Below are 21266 nucleotides of genomic sequence, written 5' to 3'. Positions count from 1 at the left end.
GGTTTATTTAGCCTGCTATTGAAATTTCTCTTTCCTGTATTGCTTGTATTACTGGTATTATGCTGTGCGGTATCATGTGTCAGGGCCCTTTTGCAAAAGTTAATAAGTCATTCTCTTCAGGGCTATCAAAGTGCTTATGCAAAGTCATATTGTAAAGAAATAAGTAGCCCAAGTGAGAAAACTCAGAGCCAAGGCTGTTGAGTGTTCTCAAAGGGGGGAGTTGTTGGGAACACTGGGGCATGGCCACTAGGTAACTCGAGGGGATGGAAGACCACGAGTGTCGATGAAGCCCCCTCGCACTAGGCCCCTGTGTCCTTGCCCCCCCACTCCTGCCTGGAGGCACTCGCAGCAGCTCTGTGTGCTAGGCCCAAGTGTCCTTGGCCCCCCCGCCTGGAGGCACACACAGCAGTTATGCTGAGAATCTGCAACAGTATGTTGCAGAGTCAGACTGCCTGAAACTAAGCAAGGCCAAACAGGGGACATATGAAAGAACAATGCTGAATAAAGCAGCTTTATGTATAGTTTAACAAATGATACAGAGAATCAGGGAACTAGCTGGGAACTGGATTGGCTGGCTATATGGATACTTGGAGCAGCTTGCTATTGGATAAGTATGCTGGAAAAAAGGATGTATAAAAGCCTGTGTAACTTCCTGCTCTGTTGTGCAGGATTTGAGATTTTATTCTCCCTGTACCTTTTTGCAGCTGCAAATAAACTTTTCTGCTTCTCCACCCCGTTGTGATTATTGGGTGTAGCACACCGGGTAACGAACCACTCCAGCTGTTGTTCAGCCTCTCGGCACTGGGTGCCGGCAACAACACCACCCCTTCCCACAGCCCCACGACAACTGCTCAGCACCCCCCATAGAACCCCCACTCCCTAGTGCCCCAACACACACAGATCCTCCCCACCGCTTCACAGCCCAGCAATCCCCCATACTCCCTACAGACCCACTCCCCCAAGCCCTGCCTCCCAGCCGCACTCACCGGCCCTCTGGGAGGCGACTGTGTCTCCCGGGCTGAGCCGGCAGTGCAGCCAGGGCTGGTCCCAGGGCTGGGAATCGCTCCGGACCCTTGGGAGTGGCGTGATTAGCCAGGCCAGGGCCTGCCTGGCCCGGCTCCCTCAAGACGCACTTGCCAGGAGGGTCCCAGCCAAGCCCTCCCTCCTCCCCCCCCACACACACACCTGGCTGAGACAGGCCAGGCTTCTGCCCCAGTTGGCTCAGCTCCGGGGGCACAGGTGGGGGCCCACAGGTGGTGGGAAGCAGAGACTGCCCGGAGCCGGAGATGCACTGGGGTCCAGCCAGGGGGCAGAGAGGAGCAGGGGTGGGGGACCAGAGAGGAGCTCTTGGCCAGCCGGCGGGCAGGCTGAGAGGAGCAAGTGGTGGGCGGGGGGAAGCCAGCGGGGTCTCGGGGCACAGGGCAAGCAGAGCACGCCGGGGCCCCTTTTGAGCATGGACCCGGCTCCATGGCGCCACTGTAAACCCAGCACTGGCTCGCATCTCAACCTGTCGCTAAGACACCTCTCCCTGGATGTCCTGCCACCATCTCTAACTCACCTGACCTGAAAAACACCCTCACAGTCCATCCTTCCTTCTCAATACACATTGCCCACCCCCTCTTCCGAGCATCCCTTGTCACGGACCTTCCCCTTTGCTCCTACCTTCTCCTCCTCTTGCTCCCCAGCCACCATCCTTCCTCCATCCTGTCAAAACGCTGCTGCAGAAGTGCTCTTTCTGCCACTCTTTCATCACGTTATTTCCGCCCTGTGGCAAGGCACCCCTTCTGCCTTGCCAGACTTAGCCCTCCCTCCTCTGGCAGGGCAGGGCCCGGGGGAAATCAGCCACCCACTCTGGAGTGTGTCTGTCTTCCCTCTTCGGGGTTTGGTTCTCAGAGCCTTCCCAGCAGGCAGAGTACTCCTCTGCCAAACAAAGGGGAAAAAATTTATAATGCACCGAAACAAAAGGGGAATACCTTGCCTTGGCCCCCTCACTGGGGCAGGTGTTGTCCTGTCACTGGCCCCAGAGCACCAGTCCTTCCCCTAAACAGGCGCTGGGTTTTGGGTGTCTCCCCTATGGGGAGGGGTGCAGGCTGTACACTGGAGAAACCTATCCCCCTGCTGCCTTCAACCTTGCAGCCGTTTGTCTCTCCACCGCCCCTGCAGGAGAGATTTTAACAGGTTTCAGGCAGCCCTTAATTGGACTCAGGTGTCCCTAATTGACCTGAAGTAACCCCTTCCCAGCTTGTAGGGAAAAGGGCCTTTAGCATTCTAGGGCTAACATAGCTGGTTCCCTAGCCCCTCCGGCAGCTGTCCGGCCTGACTGTGTCGTAATCCCTAAAGCCCAGACTCACACGGTTTTGTCTTCTACAAAAATTCAGCACCTGCTGAATGTCTTGCCACTGACCCCAGTAGGAGCACAGATGTCGGGGTGGGCCTTCCAAGTGTCGAGAGGCAGCAGGCTCACTCAGGAAGCTGCCCTCAGTGCCGTCCAGAGGATTCGGGGGGCCTGGGGCAAAGCAATTTCGAGGGCCCCTTCCATAAAAAACAGTCGCAATACTCTAGTACTCTGCGGGGCCCGGGGGCCTGGGGCAAAGTGCCCCACTTGCCCCCTGCTCTGGGCAGCCCTGGCCCTCACTACTAGATCCACACTTGTTTCGCAACATCTCCCTTTGACTTGTCACTCCAGATACTCCTGACGTCACAGTGAGTGGGGGCACTAGACGTCACTAGAATCGCTGGGTGCAGGTTTCTAGGAGACATTACAGTGACCTGTGAAAGCCACCGCTGAAAATAAAGTCCTCTTGGACAATTTTTTGGCTCTCTCTTTGACCAAGCATGAAACTGCATACAGAACCTAGCGACAAATAGAACTAACGTACGAAATCATATGTGATGGCAAGGAACCAGTACAAGAGGAAGCATGTGAGTAGAAAGGGGAACTAACTGCGAGAAAAGGGGGGAGCGGAGAGACAGAGCAATCTCCAGAATAGTGGCAGGAGAGAGAGGGCGCGTGAGCATTCGCTGACATCCCAGGCTCAAGAAGTGAATATTCTGGTAGAGAGAGAGAGAGAGACAGGAAACCTCAGACTCAGCGAGTGGCTCATAGAAGGCCCTGTTGTACAGTGGCGGCTGCAGAGTCTATGCCAAGGAAAGACTACATTGTACAAGCCAACATGAGCCTCCAGCTGGCAAACATCTTTCTGCCTTTGCTCTTCCACCTTTGTCTGCGTATGGGTGAGTTTCCCCTTTGAATGATGTGTTTTCATTGCGGTGTCAGAGTCAGGAGTCTCCATTGCTTGCAAAGTAAAAGCTTCTGAAAGAAAGAAACCCAATAAAACCCTTTCTCCCAGGGTACTCATAGAAGCTCTGTAAGCGGGTGATACCCGAAGCACATGGGAACTGGCAGAGTGAATGGTGTGAGCCAATGACATACAGGTTTCTGATTGTCTTTGGATTTGGGGGGTTTTCTCTTTGGATTTTTGGTTTGGCCATTTCAAAGAGTGCAGGATTAGACGCTTGAGCCGCCCCAATGTTCCCAACTTCTTTTTATCCTAGTTAGTTTGCCATCAACTTAAAAAAAAAAGGGGGGGGGGTGGAATCACACATCTTTTTGAAAACTTTTGAACTTATTTTAGTCTGTACCAGCAATATAAATGAAAGAGATTTGAGATAAATATGACTATATATTTTTGAAAATTGGTTTTCTTGATGCATTTAACAACAACTTTTGTACGGCCAGTTTCACGGTTTCCCTTGCTTAGTTGTTTTAGATCAATCAGATCCGCGCAGGCACAAGGGTCTGCTTGTGTGGCAGTGATTCAGGATCATGGCTTTAGCCAGCTACACTTGCAATTTGCATGGGTCTTTCACTTGGAAAAAAACAAGCTCATTTGACTATAACCACAAAAACTGGTAGGGGAGACTCAGAGGCATGGGTAGTGCCTAAAAATACTCACACTTTATTTGTTTGTCCATTGACTAGGTTTCAAGTTGATTGTGTCTCTGTAAATCCAAGCAGCTGGAAAGGTGGGAATTGGATTTTTGGTATAGTTTTGTTGTGCAGGAACCATCTAACTCATACAATAAATACTATAAAGACATCTGAATATCATCTAAAATTGCAGAGCACATAATGTCTTTTTAGCTGCCAATTCTGTTTTAAGACACTAAGCAATTTAAAGGTTAATTACTATGGAATGAGTGATTTTTATACTGCAAAACGGTGCTTAGCTTATCTGCGTATTTCTGCCTTGTGAAGTATCTGGTATCATGGCACAAGTGGTGTCTGAACTTTCCTTTTCTGAGGGAAACTATCTGGGTTGTGAACTTACGTCATTTTATGCAGTCTGCATTCAATAAGATTTCCTCCCATTCCAAAACTCCCCTGGATGGGAAACGAGGGCGGCATGGCCTGGCTGCATTGCTCCTTCCACCCACAGAGCTTGCATTTGGGGGAAAGGAGTCGGAAGGTACTGGTAGAGAATCATAAAAGCATAGGGCTGGAGGGGACCTTGAGAATTCATCAAGTCCAGCTCCCTATGCTGACTCAGGGCCAAGTAAACCTCGACCATCCTTGATAAGTGTTTGTCTAACCAATTCTTAAAAACCTCCAGGCACAGGGATTCTAAAACCTCCCTTGGAAGCCTAGTCCAGAGCTTAACTACCCGGATAGTTAGAAAGTTTTCCCGAGTATCTACCCTAAATCTCCCTTGCTGAGGATTAAGCCCACTAGGCCTTGTCCTACCTGCAGTGCCCACGGAGAGCAATTGATCTCAGTTCTCTTTAAAACAGTTCTTAATATTTGAAGACTGGAGGTGGGCCTGAAAACAGTCTTCTTTTCTCAAGACTAAAAATACCCAGTTTTTTCAACCTTTCCTCCTGGGTCAGGTTTTCGAAACCTTCTATCATTTTTGTTGCTCTCCTCTGGACTCTGTCCACTTTGTCCACATCCTTCCTCAAGTGTGGTGCCCACTGCCCAGAACTGAACACAGAAGTTCAGCTGGGGCCTCACCAGTGCTGAGCAAAGCGGGACAATTGCTCCTGTGGCTTACACACATCACTGCTGTTAATACACCCCAGACTGATCTGAGCCTTTTTTGCAACTGTGCCACATTGGTGACTCATATTTAATTTGTGATCCACTGTAACCCCCAGATCCTTTTCACATTTTGCAGTTGTGCATTTGATTTTTCCTTCCTAAGCGTGGCACTTGTCTCTATTGTGTGTATGCGTTAGTTTACTGATACGGCTACTGTCCAACTCTGCCCTGAACAGCTTAACATTTTACAGTTGATTATATTTCCCTAAATATTTGGGCTAATTGAGGCCTAGGAAATTGAGGGGGGAAATTTCCAGACCGGTTTTAGATTTGGCAAACTGTCTCTTCTGTTTGCTTGTACAGGGCCTGGCAATATGTGGCCCGAATCCTCTGGGTGTCACTAGAAGACGCATAAGTCATCATCATCACAACCTCAAAAATAGGTCATTCCTCGACTTTCTTTGCTTCTGTCTCTTCATTCCTCACCCACTCATTCCTGGCCTGGGCCAAGCCACTGCCCTCTGCTCGTGGCAGTCCTGTCTCAGGCTGCATGCGTGCAAACGTGACTGCTCTAGCGATAGAAAGAGCTGTTTTGCACATTACTTAGGGATTCAATCATCATCGCTAATCTGGTATTTCTGGACATGGTGTTCTTCCTCTCACGCAGGGCACATCTACCCTCACGGCAGTGTGGCGCGGACAGACATTACACGCCCAGGTAGCACGGCTATAAATACCAGTGCAGCCAGCGAGGCACACCTTTGGAAATAGCGCAGAGGGCCCGATCTGGCCAAACCCCCATGTTCTACTGTTTCAGAGTAGCAGCCATGTTAGTCTGTATTCGCAAAAAGAACAGGAGGACTTGTGGCACCTTTGAGACTAACCAATTTATTTGAGCATAAACTTTCGTGAGCTCAATTTCTTCATGTTCACTCTGTACCTCAAAATAGCACCCTGGAACTCCCATATTCACCATGGTGACACGATTCGATGTTTTGTACAATGCATGCTTTGTGAGGTATCATTTAAGAAATCTTGATCGGTTGAACATTAATACCCTGATGAATTGTAGGCACTATCATTGTATCTGAAGTCACCAACTTTTGCCATGTGCGCGTTACTAAAATATGTAGTGAGGTTGGGAGCAACGAACACTGGCCAGAGTGGGAAGGAAGGAGAATCCACTCTCCCAGTGGCCCTCCGAGAGACTCCTCAGGGAGGGCACATACGCAATGGGAACTGCCTAACCCCACGTCACAGCAAGCATCGTTCTAGCACTTGGAGAGAAAGTATAAGTGAGGGTTGATGACTTCACCACGGGGCCTCTCTCCTCCTGCATCTCAACACCTGGAAGATCATTTGGAAGACCAAGACTTTGAACTGGGGAGACTGGTCCCAAGCTGAAAGGCAATTCAGCCTGTGTATTAAGAACTGTGAGCTGCCTGTAACATCTACTAGAGTGAGAAACTGCTTGATTCAAATCTTGCTTATTCTGTAGAATTTAGACTGCAGATTAAATTTTTTTATTTCTTATGTAACCTACTCTGATCTCTATGCTTGCTACTTATAATCACTTAAAAACCTGTCTTTCTGTAGTTAATAAATCTGTTTTATATTTTATCTAAATCAGTGTGGTTTGGGCTGAAATGTTGGGGGAATCTCAGCTCAGATTAACAAGGGCTGTTACATATCTACTACCCTTTGTAGGAGTGGCAAACTAATTAATGAGCTTGCACTGTCTGAGGGATGGGTGTTGAGTGCAGGGGGAGTCCACAGTGCTGGACTGTGAGGGGGGAGGAGTGGACGGCTGGGGGTAGAGACTGGAGCCAGGAGGTTGATAAGAGTGTGTTGGCGGTGTCTGGGGGGGCGCATGGGAAAGAGCTTTGCGACAGCAGCTGCAGGGGAGCGTGGGCGTGGAGCTGCTCAATTTGCAATGCTCATAGCGCCTGGAGCGTGTCCACGTGGCGCTCCATAACCTTTAAGAGCCGCTCCGTGGCTTCGTTCTGGCGCGCCGCGTTCTCCTTTTGGTCCCTCTTCTCACTGTCCCGCCACTCCTTCAATTCCTGTTTCCTGGCGGCAGAAAGTCCTCCTTAGTTCTTCTTGGCCACTTTCTAATTCTGTGCAGCCGTTCTGCCGCCGATAACAAACAGGGACACTGGGCACCCAAGGTCATCTCTGTGAAGTTTATACACAACATTTTACAGAAGCAGTATTCTTAGCAACACACAGACCGTGGATTCAGTGATTTAAAACACAGCCAGTCCTCAGACACCTGTCGCTACCTGGCTGACCCCAGGCAAGCACACAAGAGCCACAAGACCTCTAACATGGTGAGTAGCCACAAGGGCAGGGGAAATCAGTGTTCCAGGACGCTGCTGTACACTGGGCACGTGGCTCTTGGGGCGAGCCAGCACTGTAGGGGGGGCCTGATAATCATTCTTGTCCCCACACTTTCCACAGGCTGTGTTCATTATGGAAGATCTCTCGCTGCTGAGGGGGAGCAGGGAATCCAGGGAGGGTCTTCTCCAAGACTGCGGCTTCCACCCTGGCCCCTGTGTGGCTCGCCGGTGTGCAGCAGTGGTCCCCCCCACCCAGCCCCGTGACAGCACAGTGGTGCGGGAAAGTTAACGTTAATGGGGCAAGAAACAAAACAGCTCTGCCAAGGAACCTGCGGCAGCAGATTGCCCAGTATCTCCATGAGAGTTTCCTGGAGATCTTGGAGGGAGATTCCCGTGAAGTGAGGGAGTCAATCAACACCCTGTTCCGCTGCTCAGACTAGGCATGCGCTGGGAAACAAGCCTGCTTCCTGCAACCCTCCTACCCCCAATAACTCACTTCAGTGATTCTCAAAATCAGATCCACTTACCAGGGGCCTCCTCTCCTGTTTGCATGTTGCCAGTCTCTGACAGCTGTGACTGGCTCGGCTCCTCTGGGGTAGAGAAGAGCTCCTGGCTGCATGCATCTCTGACCTCTGAGTTGTCCTCTGCCTCTGGGTCCCCCTTCCCCTCCACAGCCAAGTCCAAGATTTCCTCCTCCTGGCTCGGTCCACTCTCGACTGGCACAGGAGCCAACAAAGTATCCACAGTGGCCTTTGCAGTGGAGGTGGGGTCGCCGCCGAGTATCGCGTCCAGCTCTTTGTAGAACGGGCAGCTCGTGGGCACAGCACCTGAGTGGCGGTTTGCCTCCCGCGCCTTGTGGCAGATGCTCCGCAGCTCCTTCACTTTGACCCTACGCTGCAATGCATGCCGGTCATGGCCCCTTTCTATCATGCATCAAGAAATGTGTCTGTAGGTATCATAATTCCTACGGCGGGAGCGCAACTGGGACTGGACAGCCTCCTCTCCCCAAATGCTGATGAGGTCCAGCAGCTCGGCATTGCTCCAAGCGGGGGATCGCCTGGTGCGTGGAGCAGGCCTGGCCACCTGGAAAGATGCACTGAGACCTCTGCACGCATCACCGAGCAAACAGGAAGGGGACTTTCAAAATGCCAAAGGAATTTACAATGTGGGGATGATGGCTGGTCACCTGAGGAGGGAGGGCAGGGAGTTCAAACCGACGTCCAGAGAGGCGAGAACAGGCATTGTGGGACACCTCCCAGAGGCCAATCAGTGCTGTACTCACCACAGTGTCTACACGAGACACGCCAGAAAGAAAGACACAGCGCAGAAAGCTGTACGTCCCTCATCGGGGGGGGGGGGGGGTTTACAGCGCTGCAAGTGTGCCGTTTCTGCGCACGAAGTGGCGTGGCCGTGTGTGACCCTCGGGAGTACAGCGCAGAACGCTGCTTTACTGCGCAGAAATTTGCCAGTGTAGGCAAGGCCCAACTCTGATCTCTACGCCTCCTACTTATAATCACTGGAAATCTACCTTTCTGTAGTTAATAAATCTGTTTTATATTTTGTCAAAAACAGTGTGGTTTTGGTTGCCCTCGCTCACCGGGATGCACTGCCCAGGGCAGACGGAGGGTTCAGGGCTCCCCTAAGCAGACCAGACTGACCTGCTCCAGCCCAGGCTCCTGGGCCCTGGCCCGCAGTTGCTGCTCCCCAAGGACTCTGCTGGCCCTAGCATCAGATCCCCCCAACCTCAGCAGCTCTTACTGACTGTGAACAGCCAGCACCCTGCACTGGCCGATTCCTGCCTCTGACCTGGCCAGGAGGCAGGGCCATTGAAAGGGGTGGGGCCTTGTGGCAAAGGGGATCACAGCCCCCCAATTTTCTGTCTGGTCATCCATAGCCCCCACACCAGGAACAGGCTGGCGGTGCCCCAGTGTATAGGGACTATGTAGACTCCCCCCTTGTGTCTTTCTTCTCCCACTCTTTATTTAGACAGTGAGCTCCTCAGGGCAGGGATGGTCTCTTACAGTACGTACGTACAGGGCCTACAACAGTGGGGCTCTACTGGTGGTTGAGGACTCGAGGTGCAATGGAAATAAATAATAACGTTAATTGTCCTTTCCTTCCATCTCATACGTCCTTCCTCACCTCATTTCCTTTCTCTTTGTCTATTTTACTTCCTCTTTCCTTAGGCCCCCTCCATCTTTCTATCCCTCTCCCCTACTTTGCACACATTCTCTTTTTTCTCTCCCATCCGCTCTTCTCCACTCCCAGCTCTCTCTTTCCCTCAGTCTTCTCCCCCCTCCACCTTCCTTTTGTCTCCTGTCTCCCATCTCTATCTCCCTTCTTTGAACTGTTCTCCCCAAGTCTTTGTTTGGCCCATTGTTGTTAAGATTTGCCTCCCTGGAGCAGACATTCCACCTTGGGGCCTGCAGGCCCAATTCTCTGCATCTGGGCTTCTCTCTAGATCCCTAGGAGCCGCCCAGTGCTCTCTCGATGGCCCCATGGAGCCCATACGGCAGGCTGAAGCGAGAGGGGCAGGCCAGCTAACAGTGCCAGTAGGGCAGGCCTGTGCAAACTGCCCAGTCTGAGCCCTTCCCACTCTGAACTACATGCCATGGCCTTCAGTAGAGAGTTCATGCTCGTGCACTTGGTTTCCTTATAGAGAAATGGAAACATTTTGCAGTGGATCATTTCCAAACAATTTTGTTTGATTTAATTCTTCCTCCTGTTGCAATAATTTCAAATAGTGACACTGAACTTTGTGTTTCAGGAGCTGCAGAAAATACTATTGTTGTCTTAGTGGTGAATCAGACGCCCCCTTGTATCCGTGTAATGGAAGGGTCAGAGTTCACCATCGAGTGTACATTCAACACAGACAGTAATTCAGTCAAGTGGTTTGCTGCATGGAATAAAACCAGAAACAATGTAACAGAAGAGGTGTGCAATGGAACAGATCGAATCATATTATCAGCAGATAAAGAAAAGCGATCTCTTTCCCTCACTGTGAAGAAAGCCGACGTCACAGATTCTGGAACCTACGTGTGTGGGGTTGGGAACAAAAATGGGATATCTCCTGGGAATGGAACCCAAGTGACCATCGATGGTAAATACCAGCATTTCCTTCTCTGTTCCACAAAACCCTTCTGGGGGCGCTCAGGACACTGGCCTTGTCCCAGAGAGCTGGGGCAGGTGGTGAAAAGGGCAGAGCAGTGGGCAAAACTGGGGGACATTCTGTGGTACGTACAATGGTCCTAATCCTGCATTCCACTGATTTCTGTGGGGGTTTTGTCTGCACAAGGAATGCAGGATCAAGCCCCATATATTAAAAAACTGTTTTGAGATTAGGTGTGGGGGGAGGTTTCTAATTGGCTACGCCTGTGAGGTCTTACATGCAACTTGAGAAACAAGGTGGGTGAGGGAATATCGTCTATTGGACCAACTGCTCTTGGTGAGAGAGACAAGCTTTCAAGCTTACACAGAGCTTGTCTTCAGCTCTTGGAAACTTAGGTCTGGTCTACACTACAGACCTATGTCAGAATAACTACGTTGCTCAGGGGTGTGAAAAATCCACACCCCTGAGCGACGTCATTAGTTACACCGACTGAACCTCCTGTGTAGACAGTGGTGCATCTGTGCTGATGAAGTGTTTTCAGTGTAGACGTGCCCTTACTCAGAGTGTCCCAGGTAAATACAAGGTTGAATGGCTGGTTTAGTATAAGTAGTTAACACATTTCAAGGGACCATTCAAGGCGGGGTGGCCCGTTAACACTTCTGGGGTCATAGGACAAAAAGAGGGGTTAGGGGGTTACAGATTGTTGTAATAACCCATAAATCCAGTGTCTGTTCAGTCCATGATTTTTATTGTCTAGCAGAGTTATGAATTTAAGCTCCCAGGCTCGTCTTTTGAAAGTGTTGTGTAGGCTCCCTTTGAGGACGAGGACTACCCTGTATCTGACCTGTGAGAAGTGTTCCCCGCAGGAGACAAGGTGGTTTTGTCTTGTATCATTTTCCTGTGTGATTGTCTGGTTTCACCCACATAGTTGTTGTTGGGGCATTTAGTGCGTGGGATGAGGTACCCCACAGGTTGTGATAGGCTTGTGTAGGATCTTGAAAGGTGTGTTGTGGGGGGTGTTGATCATTGTAGCAGTGGAGATATGTCCGCAGATTTTGCAGCTGTTGTTCTGGCAGGATCTGGTGCTGCTTTGAGTCGTCTGTCCTGGTCTGTGGGGAGCTTGCTTCTGATGTTGCCCTTGGAGAGGCTGGGGGGTTGTTTGAAGGTCAGAAGTGGGGGTTCAGGAAAGACTTTTCAGGATGTGGTCCCCATCGAGTCTGGGTTATAGTTGTTTGAGGATACCCCGTATGGCTTCCAGCATAGCATGGTAGGTAGCAACTGGTGTGCAGTCAGAGGGGGCTTTATTTCTTTCTTTAAGCATGTGCTCTCAGGGTACTTGGACAGCCCATTCTAGGATGCAATCTACTGCTCTAGTAGAATGCCCTGAGTTGGTGCAGGCAGTTTTGAATGCATTAAGATGTGTATCCCAGACTTTCTCCTAGGAGCGTATTCTGTGCTATCTGAATGCCTGGTTGTAGATTACAGATTTCTTGGTTGTTTGGGGTGGTTACGGGGTTTATGAAGGGAGTGAGGTAGGGTGATCTGTGGTTTCTTGTCTAGGGTTGTCTGTAGGGTTCCATTGTTGAACCTGGTGGTGGTGTCCAGGAAGTTGATGCTAGTGTGGGAGTGTTCCACAGAGTTTAATGTCTGGCTGTCCGGGTGTTGGTTGTTGAAGTTGCGGTGGAAATCTATGCAGGAGTTTAAGCACTGCATTTTGCTGTGATGCTGGGAGGACCTCTCCCAGACCTGAGGAAGAGCTCTATGTAGCTTGAAGAGCTCTATGTAGCTCATCTCTCTCACCAACAGAAGTTGGTCCAATAATAGCTATTACCTCACCCACCTTGTCATTCTAATATCCTGGGACTGACACAGCTACAGTGCACTCAACTTGATGGCATTTCTCTTTGTCTGTGACGCAATAATTTGGAACACCGCAGCCCATCAATTCCAAAATTTCAGGGAGTATTGAAGGCATCACTGGGCAGAACTCTGTTGATATTGGGGAAATCAGAAAACCCAAAGGGGAAAAGCGGGGGACACAGAGTGCCTGCTCCCCGTTTAGCAGAGTAACAGCTTGGAGCAAAGCCACCTCTGTAACTGTGTAAATCAAAGAACCAGTTTATGGCACCAATTAACACTTTCCAGTAGAAAAACATTCCCATCTCATCTCTGCTCCTTTCCCCAGTAGAGTGTAACATGCTGACACTCTGGATGATTTATGTCCCAGTCAGAAAGAGGAGAAATAACAATAGTGGGGAAGGGAGGAGGGGAAAGCACACAAAGCCCCTGACATGGGGAGGATGGGGGACCTGGTCTGGGAATAACGCTGGAGTGAGGGTACATCCAAAGGCCCGAGCATGCAGGGAGAATGGGGGACTCTGGAATGGTGGTAAGGGAGAAAATTAGGGCACAGAGCTCCTGGCTTGGAGCAGAATTGGGGACTGTAGCACAGGGTGGGGGCAGGGGAAGAAATGGGGGACACACAGAGCTCCTGGCATGAGGGTGGGGGCTAGGGAGTCCCTGAAATAGAGGGGAATGGGAGGGTGGTACCCAGGGACCTTGTGGGGGACAGAGGGATGCAAAGAGTCCCTGGTGCATGCAATGTGCTTGACCTACAGATGTAACAAAATGTGGGCATCCCTCTAGTTTAGCCCGCGAAGAGTCTAACCCAAACCCACAAAGGGTTTAGCAGAGTCAGGATGAAGTTGTATGATCAGTAATAGGTTATTATTGAGCGTTTGCTTTGCAATAGTGCTTAGAGTCCTCAACCAACATGTCAGGCCCACTGAGCTAGGCCCTGTACACTAGAGCTGGCGGGTTCAGTTTGTGAGAAGTTTCATTATTTCAGAACTGGCTTTCATTCCAAATCAAGACGGATAAGGACTACACCAGGGCCAGGGACCCAAGGGCTTCCAGAGTCCCAGAGGCCAGTTACAAGCTGCCTGCTCAGGAGTAGAGCAACCTGGGGAGTCACTGGCCCAGGACTCTAGGAGCCCTGGGATCCCCAGCCCGGGGCAGTCTGCATGGTGGATCTACCCCACAGCTGCACCCCCTGGGAGCTGGTCCTAGAACTTCCAGGCTTTCAGCTCCATGGCAGGGACACTGGAAGTGCCAAGAGCCCTGGCTCAAGCAGGGAGCCTAGCAGACAACAAGAGCCCCTAGAGACCTGGCTCTGCCACAGAGTGGGGAGCCTATCTGCCCCGAGACTCGACTCCCTGACTCCCCGAGCTGAGGCTCGTGGGACATAAGAACAGCCCTATTGGGTGAGATCAAAGGTCCATCTAGCCCAGTTCCTGTCTTCTGACAGGTGCCCCAGAGGGAATGAACAGAGCAGGCAATCATCCAGTGATCCATCCCCTGTCACCCATTCCCAGCTTCTGGCATCCCCATCCCCGCCCATCCTGGCTCATAGCCATTGATGGACCTATCCTTCAGGAACTTATCTAGTTCTTTTTTGAACCCTGTGGAGCTTGGAACACCAACAGAAACCTGTGTGTGTTTTGACGAAAGTGCAGTCAAATCTGTAGAAGATTTGGTAAATCGGTTCCCTTCAGCGCATTGGCATGTTCAGTCTCAGCTAAGTTTTCCCAGAACACCTGCAATCAGCTCCACTGTACATGGACATAGTGAGAGAGCCCCTTTGCCAACGAATTTACACTCTAAACAGACAAGAGTGGGGAGAACGGGCAGACGTACTAACAGTGGATTGGGAAGTGGAACACAGAGAGATTAAAGGATTAAATCCACACAGGGTTTTAGGCCCTTAAATCCAACATCTGGGTGCCACGGAGATCCTCAAAACCCCTGCTCAGCTGCCGCCTAGCCCTGGAACTGCTGAAGTTTCCACCAGTAAAACCAGTAAATAAAGACTTGCTGGCACTCTCTCGCTAGGCTGTAAGCACGGCCCTGCCCAGAATAACGGTTGCACCCCGATCCTCACTCCCCTGCCATTTCCAGCAGAAGTGCATCACATCTCAGAACTGCCCATTCCACATCCTTAGGGAATCCCATTTTCCTGTAACGAAGGAGAATTGACCACTGTCTCTCTTGCCCTGCATTGGGCTGGTGGAGCGAAATAGGTCTCAAGAAGGTTTTGAATGTAAGGGATTTGGCAGGGATGTCAGGTGTATACAAGGTTTGGGTAAAAAGTCACATTGTTGGAAGGGTCTAGACTGAAGCCTCTGAGGTTACCTGCTCACTAAACAGAGCAGAAAAGTCTTGACATGCACGATACAGCTCTATATGGGGCCAAACGAAAGAACATCCGTTTAAACTCTAAACAAGCGAGGGAAACGGAACGTCAGGACTCGAGAGATTCATTTTATACATCTGCCCTTGTCTGCTGGCACACTGAACTATTTCTCAACGAAGGGGTCATCATCTGTGTTTCTCTTTCTGCAGAAATTACCGACCTGATGGTGAATCAAACCCCAACCAATTTCAGTGATTTAGAAGGCTCAGAATTTACCATGAATTGTACATTCAAGACAGTCAATAACCACAGCACCATGTATGTGCGATGGTATGAGACCGAGAGACTAAAGAAAGAGCTGGTGAATGAGAGCGATGTGATGACAACCCTGCATTTGGACAATGGGTTTGCCTCTCTCACTTTGAAGAATGCAAATTCATCTAATACAGGAACCTACATCTGTGAGGTGGGGATCACAGCAAGGAACCTCTCTGGGAATGGAAAAGGAACCCAAGTGACTATTGAGAGTAAGGGCCAGAATTTCCTACCTGATCTTCTTGGGGAAATGGGGGCGAGCACATGAGAACAAGAGCACGCATCTCCTGGAAGGTGTTGAGTGTCTTCAGTTCCACCTTCCAGGGGAGCTGAGGGTGCTCCACGCCTGCCCACAAACACTAAATTCCTTGCTAGATAGAGCCCTGTAGCATGGTATTAAGGGGGAACAATGTTTCAATTTTAGATCCTTCACAGCCAAATGTTTCACGTGGCCTCAAATTAGTCTCTAAACGTATGCTTGCCCATGTTGCATGCCCACCCATTGGTACATTCAAAGCCTGCCTGCATGCATGGAATCTGGAATTTGTGAGAGATAACAGGGTAGTTAGACATGAATTCATGTCTGATTTGTGGATAGGTGAAACCTGGGGCTGCTTCTTATGTCAGATCTGGTTCACATAATGATCCATATTGCAGGAGGCAACTTCTCCAGACTGAACATTCGGGGTGGGGGTGGGGGTGGGTATGAGGGGATGGTTTGCTGGTTCCTGGCCAGAAACAGAAGTCTTGCCATGCATCATAAAGCTCTGAATTGAACTACGTGAAACCATCACTTTAACCTCTGATAAGAAGGGGATGTTAAATGGCCAGGCTGGGAAAAGAACACAAAATACTGGAGGGGGAGACATTTATTTCAATACATCCCCAGTCATCAGCCATTGCCACTGAAATTCTCCTGCATCAAGGTGCAATCGTCTGTGTTTCTCTCCTGCAGATTTTCCCAAGCTGACGGTGAATCAGACCCCAGTCAATATCGAGGTGTCTGAAGGGTCAGATCTCACCATGGAGTGTAGATTCACGGTATTGAAAAAACACAACACCTTGTATGTGAAATGGTATAAACACAACGGAACTGGGGGAACGAAGAAGGAGCTGATGAGCGAAGAAGGCTGGGGCTCAGGAGCCCTGGCTTTGGAAGAGGGTTTTGTTTCTTTCGCTCTGAAGAACGTGAACGTAACCGATACAGGAACGTACGTGTGTGAGGTGGGGAGCACAGCAAGGAACTGGTCTGCGTCAGGAGCCGGAACCCAAGTGACCATTACTCGTAAGTACCAGGATTTTCCTATCTGATCTTCATGGGGTGAGATAGCGAATGACAACCTAAAGGACCGAGAGTGAACGACCGTTGCTGGCAAAAGCAGGTATGTATTCTCAGATGTGTACAAGTAACCCATAGAAAATAGGGGCTTCAGCCTGTAAGGAATTGAAGGTAACAAAGTACCTAAGTGTTTTAGGAGCCTCCAAGTTTCAGAGGGGTCTTAGGCACACAGGGCCACATTTTTAAAGGCATTTAGGCACCAAAAGTTGTCGTTCGGATTTTCAAAAGCATCTCAGCACCTAACTCCCACTGAAATCAGTCACTTTTGCCAACAGGACTTACACTTCTAAGTCACGTAGGGACTTTTGAAAATTTCCCCCAAATGCCCCGAAGAGGGGTGTTCCGAACCTCCCAGGACTCGGGCCTCTAATAAGAACATTAAGGAGGGTGATGAACCTAACTCACCACTGCACCACAATTGCACTGGATGGGATAAGAAGCAGCCCCCAATGTTCATCTGCACCTGGAGCTAAACTGATGTTATGGCTAAAGAGTTGCTTCTTATTCTGTGAGAACATCTTCATCCATGCATAGAATGCATCCCTGTATGGAAAGGAGGTAGAAAACCTGGAAAAGATCCAGAGGCGAGCGACAAAGATGATCAGAGGGATGGAATGCAGCCATATGAGCAACGGCTGGGTATGTGTAGTTTGGAAAAGAGAAGATTAAGCTGCAGGACATGACAGCGGTCTTCAAATCCTTGAAAGGCTGCCATAAAAAAGATGGAGAAAAGTTGTTCTCTCTTGCCACGGAGGGCAGGACAAGAGTCGATGGGTTCAAACTACAGCACGGCAGATTTAGAGTAAATCTCAGGAAAAACTTCCTAACTGTGAGCTTGGAACAGAGGCCCGGGGAGGGTGTGGAAGGGCCTTCACTGGAGGTTTTCAAAAGGAGGCTGGAGAGCATCTGTCTTGGATGGTTTAGCGGTTGTCAAACTGTGGGACAGGACCCCAAAGTGGGTCGCAACTGCATTTTAATGGGGTCGCTAGGGCTGGCTTAGACTTGCTGGGGCCTGGGGCCAAAGCAAAAGCCCGAGCCCCACTGCCTGGGGCCAAAACCTGAGGGCTTCAGCCCTGGGCAGCGGGGCTCAGGTTACGGGCCCTCTGCCTGAGGCTGAAGCCCTTGGGCTTTGCCCCCCGCCTCCCCATGCCTGGGCCAATGGGGCTCAGGCTCAGGCTTCGGTACCCCCTTCCTGGCATTGTGTAGTAATTTTTGTGGTCAGAAGGGGGTCGCGGTGCAGTGAAGTGTCAGACGCCCTGGTTTAGACACAACAAATGCTGCATCTTGGCGGGGGGTGGGGGGAAGACTAGCTGACCCTTGCAGTCCCATCTAACCCTGTGGCTCTAGGATTCTATGCCAAGGGGGCATCTGCAATGTGGGGGCATGGCAATACGTACAGAGAGAGCTTCTGCTGTAACTCTCGATGGCCATCCACCGAGCTGGTTGTAGCTCTAAAGGATCCTTCCCATCTGCCAAGTGAAAAGGAAAAAGCTCATTTGAAAACCTCACATCCCGGTCATGATAGACCCAACATTTCTACTGCCGATTGCTGCGTCTGAGCTCACAATTCTCACTACCGGCAACGGGGTGAGCACATGGTGCTGGGAAAAGGGAGCGGCAATACATATTGTGTGTATTGGTCTGATGATTTCTGGTGCAAGTGGAAGATGCTCAGTTGACACCCTGAGATTATGAACGGGAGAGTGTAACATGGACAGCGCTCTAGCAGCAACTTGTGGCCAGAGGCCACTTTTCAGCACCGGACCCATTTCCCCCTCTTCAGGACCCTTTAACAACTCACTCAGTTTAAAGTTAGTTCAAACCATCACCTCCTGCAGTCCAGTAACTTGAGTCCCCAGGGGCATATTGGCCCTCTAGGCCCCAGTGCAGTGTGTTGCTCCTGATACTCCAAAACAACACAACACAAACTCACCCTGTCTTCATCCCAACTTCAGCTGGGCACAGCCCTACCTCCCCGAGGGACTGTCTTCCTGCTTCAAAAAAAGCACCTCCTCTTTGTCCTCCTCCACAGGCCTTTCCCACTGGGCCTTGGCAGTCTCTCCCCTGCTTGGACTGGGTCTCTCCCAGGCCTCCCCGCCTGGAGACCTTTCCTCACTTTCTCCTGCTTCTTGAGCTTTCCCCCTGCCGGCTCAGAACCTTGCAGGCATTGTCTCACTCGCTGCAGTGTCCACAGACTTGGCCACCATTTCCTGGGCTTGCCCCCTTCTCAGCAACTTCCTGCTTCTTTTGTACTGGAAGCACCTGATTCTGCTCAGGTGGGACTTACCCTGTAATCAGGGTTAGCTTAGCCCAGGCTCTCCATCCCATGGGGCAGGCCTCCCTGTTGCAGATGGGTACAGCAGAGGCAGTGCGGAAAGGCAGTATATTGTAGTGGTTCGAGCAGGAGACTAGGAATTAGGTTGTTTTCATTTTATTTCTGACGGTCACAGACTCTCTGTATGACCTCAGGCAAGTCATTTGGTCTCCCTGAGCCTCCGTCTGTAAAATGGAGATAATATTTCCTTTCCCAGATTCTGTCTGTCTTGTCTATTTCGATTTTAAACTCCTTGGGCAGGTACTGGCTCTCTACATCTATGTACACAGCTAGCACAAGATCAGGGTGTGCTTGGCAAATGCTCTGAAGCCTGGCATGTCGGTATTCACCTGTGATAGTTCTGAGTCACAACTGGAAATGCCAGCATGGGGCAGTTTAATGCATGTACAGAAATGATGATTTGTTTGTACATGCGAATTCGAGTTTGTTTCCAGACACATTAGTCTGAGGACAATTTGTCCGCAACTCTAAAACAAGAGAAATGGAGTTGGGTTCTCAATTTGCAGTTCCTTTGTCTCCTCTGTTCTACTGAAGCAGCTGATAGAGTGTGCAAACCTCAAAGATCCAAAGACCCGAATCCCATCCCACACTCCAGGCTCGGTAACTGTTCTCAAGCATCTTTCCAACGTCAGCCAGTTTTAATTTCCTCATTGCCATTTGCCCCCTTGTGCTCTAACGCTCCCCAGTAACTATATTGAGCTCAAGTTTCCCTCTCACCCATATCTAAGTGTGTAACACAGGAATCCACTAATTTCTCTGAGCGTCACCATAACCATAGATAACACCATTAATATTATGGTAGGTTTTTTCACCTTTTGAGAGCGCGTGAGATGCGAGCTCAGGGGTGGTGGACAAAGCTCGAAAGATTTGGTGTATTCCTTCACACTCGGGATGCTTATCTGAATATTATCTGATCTGAACTTTTAGGAGGTTGTTTTCAGTCTCTGCAGCTTATAGTTCCCCCTCACTGCCCTCCCACGCTGCAGGGCCCTAGAGCCTGGACCACAGCTCGAGCCCAGAAGTCTACACAGCAATGAAACCGCCCCGCAGCCTCATCCCCGAGAGCTCAAGTTGGCTGGCATGGGCCAGCTGCGGCTTTTTCTTTGCTGTGTCAGCATACCCTAAGTTAGTCCTCTTCCTTTTTCCCTTTCTCCAAGTACACTCAGCTGTCTTTGCTAATCTCTTGGGATGGGTTTGGTGACACCTCCCATTTCTAAACCTCTCCTCCCATGTGAAGGGAAATTGAGCTTCAAAGCCACATTAATGGGAGCCTCATTTCCCCTTGTAGTGATCTGTAAGTGTAGCTGGAAGTGGCATGTACCCAGAAGGGTTTTTTGTGGTTCTTCCTCTGTGGCACTAACAAGATAAATTCCTGTTGTTCTCTTCAAAGTACGTATGATTCTAAAAGTTCAGGAATACTCTCCAGAGGGAAAAAATGAAGTCTCCACTGAAATTAGAACACAAGACAGCAAAGAGATCAGATTCACTCATTGTGCGACTCAGAAGAGGAGTTATCATCCCAGCACATGACTAGAGGAATTCCACAGTACATACAGAGCTTGCTATGGCACTTTGCCTCTTCTTCTGTGGAGTCCTGCTTATCACATTGTGTCAAAAGGCTTTATATGAAAAGACGTTTGAAGATGATGTTTAGGAAGCTGTAATTTTCCTGCTTTTTGTCAATGGCCAGAATTGTTTCTGGGAAACACAGAAATCTTGCTGTGGCTACAAACTGGAGAGCATCAGTTAACTTCTTAACACGTACAGGGGATATTTTAATGGCCAAGCTTCATAAAGGGGCCTGAAATGCTGGAGAGAAAAACTGTTTCTTTAAATACTTCAGCTGATTGGCAGGGGAGTGAGGATCAGGGTGCAACTGTTATTCTGGGCAGGGCTGTGTTTACAGCCTAGCAAGAGAGTGTCAGTGTACGGACCAGCTTACACCCTCACCCAGAATCAAACTGGAACCTGTGCTGAGGTTCCACAAGATTTCTCTTATTTTTTAAAAAAAATACAGTATTCTACAGTTATGGTCCAAACCACGGCAGTTTACAATAGTGGTACTGCAGTGAGTGGGTTTTTAGGACTGTCCTCTGTCTAGACACTTCTTGTTTTTGTCCAAGACTGAAAGCAGAACCAGCAATATACTGAGAGGCATTTCCATCCTGCTCAAAATGTGGAAACACTGGAAATCTTCTTACAAGAGAGCCTATCATGGTGAAATTGACTGTTCAACATGGGCGAGAAGAGCTTCTGAACCTGGAGGTGCTTCTCCGAACCTCTGAACCTTTTGTGATTTGCCCGTCACCACATGGCTCAGAGAATTCTGGTGGGCAGCAATGCTGTGCTGTTGTGCAAGGGACATCAGGAAAAGGGGAGGGTTGCAAGTACTTGGATGACAAAAAAAAAAAAAAAAAAAAGAAAGGAAAAAGAGATGGGCAGGATCTGGAAAGCCACCGGGAATCACTGACTTCTCACTGCAAATCTTTCCATAGCTTTGCCTTCTCCTTCTATTTGCCAGCAACTCCTGTCCAATCACTATCACACCATGCAAAGTATTAGCATTAGCTCTTCCTTTCCTGGTCCTTATTCTTCCCTA

At 49.8% G+C, this 21266-nt stretch overlaps 1 protein-coding gene across 2 annotated transcripts in view; it reads left to right on the top strand.

Annotated features, from left to right (window-relative positions):
* The first annotated feature begins 2969 nt into the window (after positions 1-2969).
* LOC140896520 (cell adhesion molecule CEACAM2) overlaps positions 2970-21266 on the top strand; it is a 31453-nt gene continuing 13156 nt past the window's right edge. For both annotated transcript variants that reach the window (XM_073308445.1, XM_073308444.1), the window contains exons 1-4: positions 2970-3234; positions 10145-10477; positions 14888-15205; positions 15949-16278. In XM_073308445.1, coding sequence (XP_073164546.1) covers positions 3141-3234; positions 10145-10477; positions 14888-15205; positions 15949-16278 — 1075 coding nt within the window. In that variant the 5' untranslated portion in view covers positions 2970-3140. The remainder of the gene's footprint in view (positions 3235-10144; positions 10478-14887; positions 15206-15948; positions 16279-21266) is intronic.

Source organism: Lepidochelys kempii, chromosome 12 (genome assembly GCF_965140285.1).
Source record: "Lepidochelys kempii isolate rLepKem1 chromosome 12, rLepKem1.hap1, whole genome shotgun sequence".
Lineage (NCBI taxonomy): Eukaryota > Metazoa > Chordata > Testudines > Cheloniidae > Lepidochelys > Lepidochelys kempii.
The sequence above is the reverse complement of the archived record's forward strand: the minus strand, read 5'-3'. Positions and strand labels throughout refer to the sequence as shown.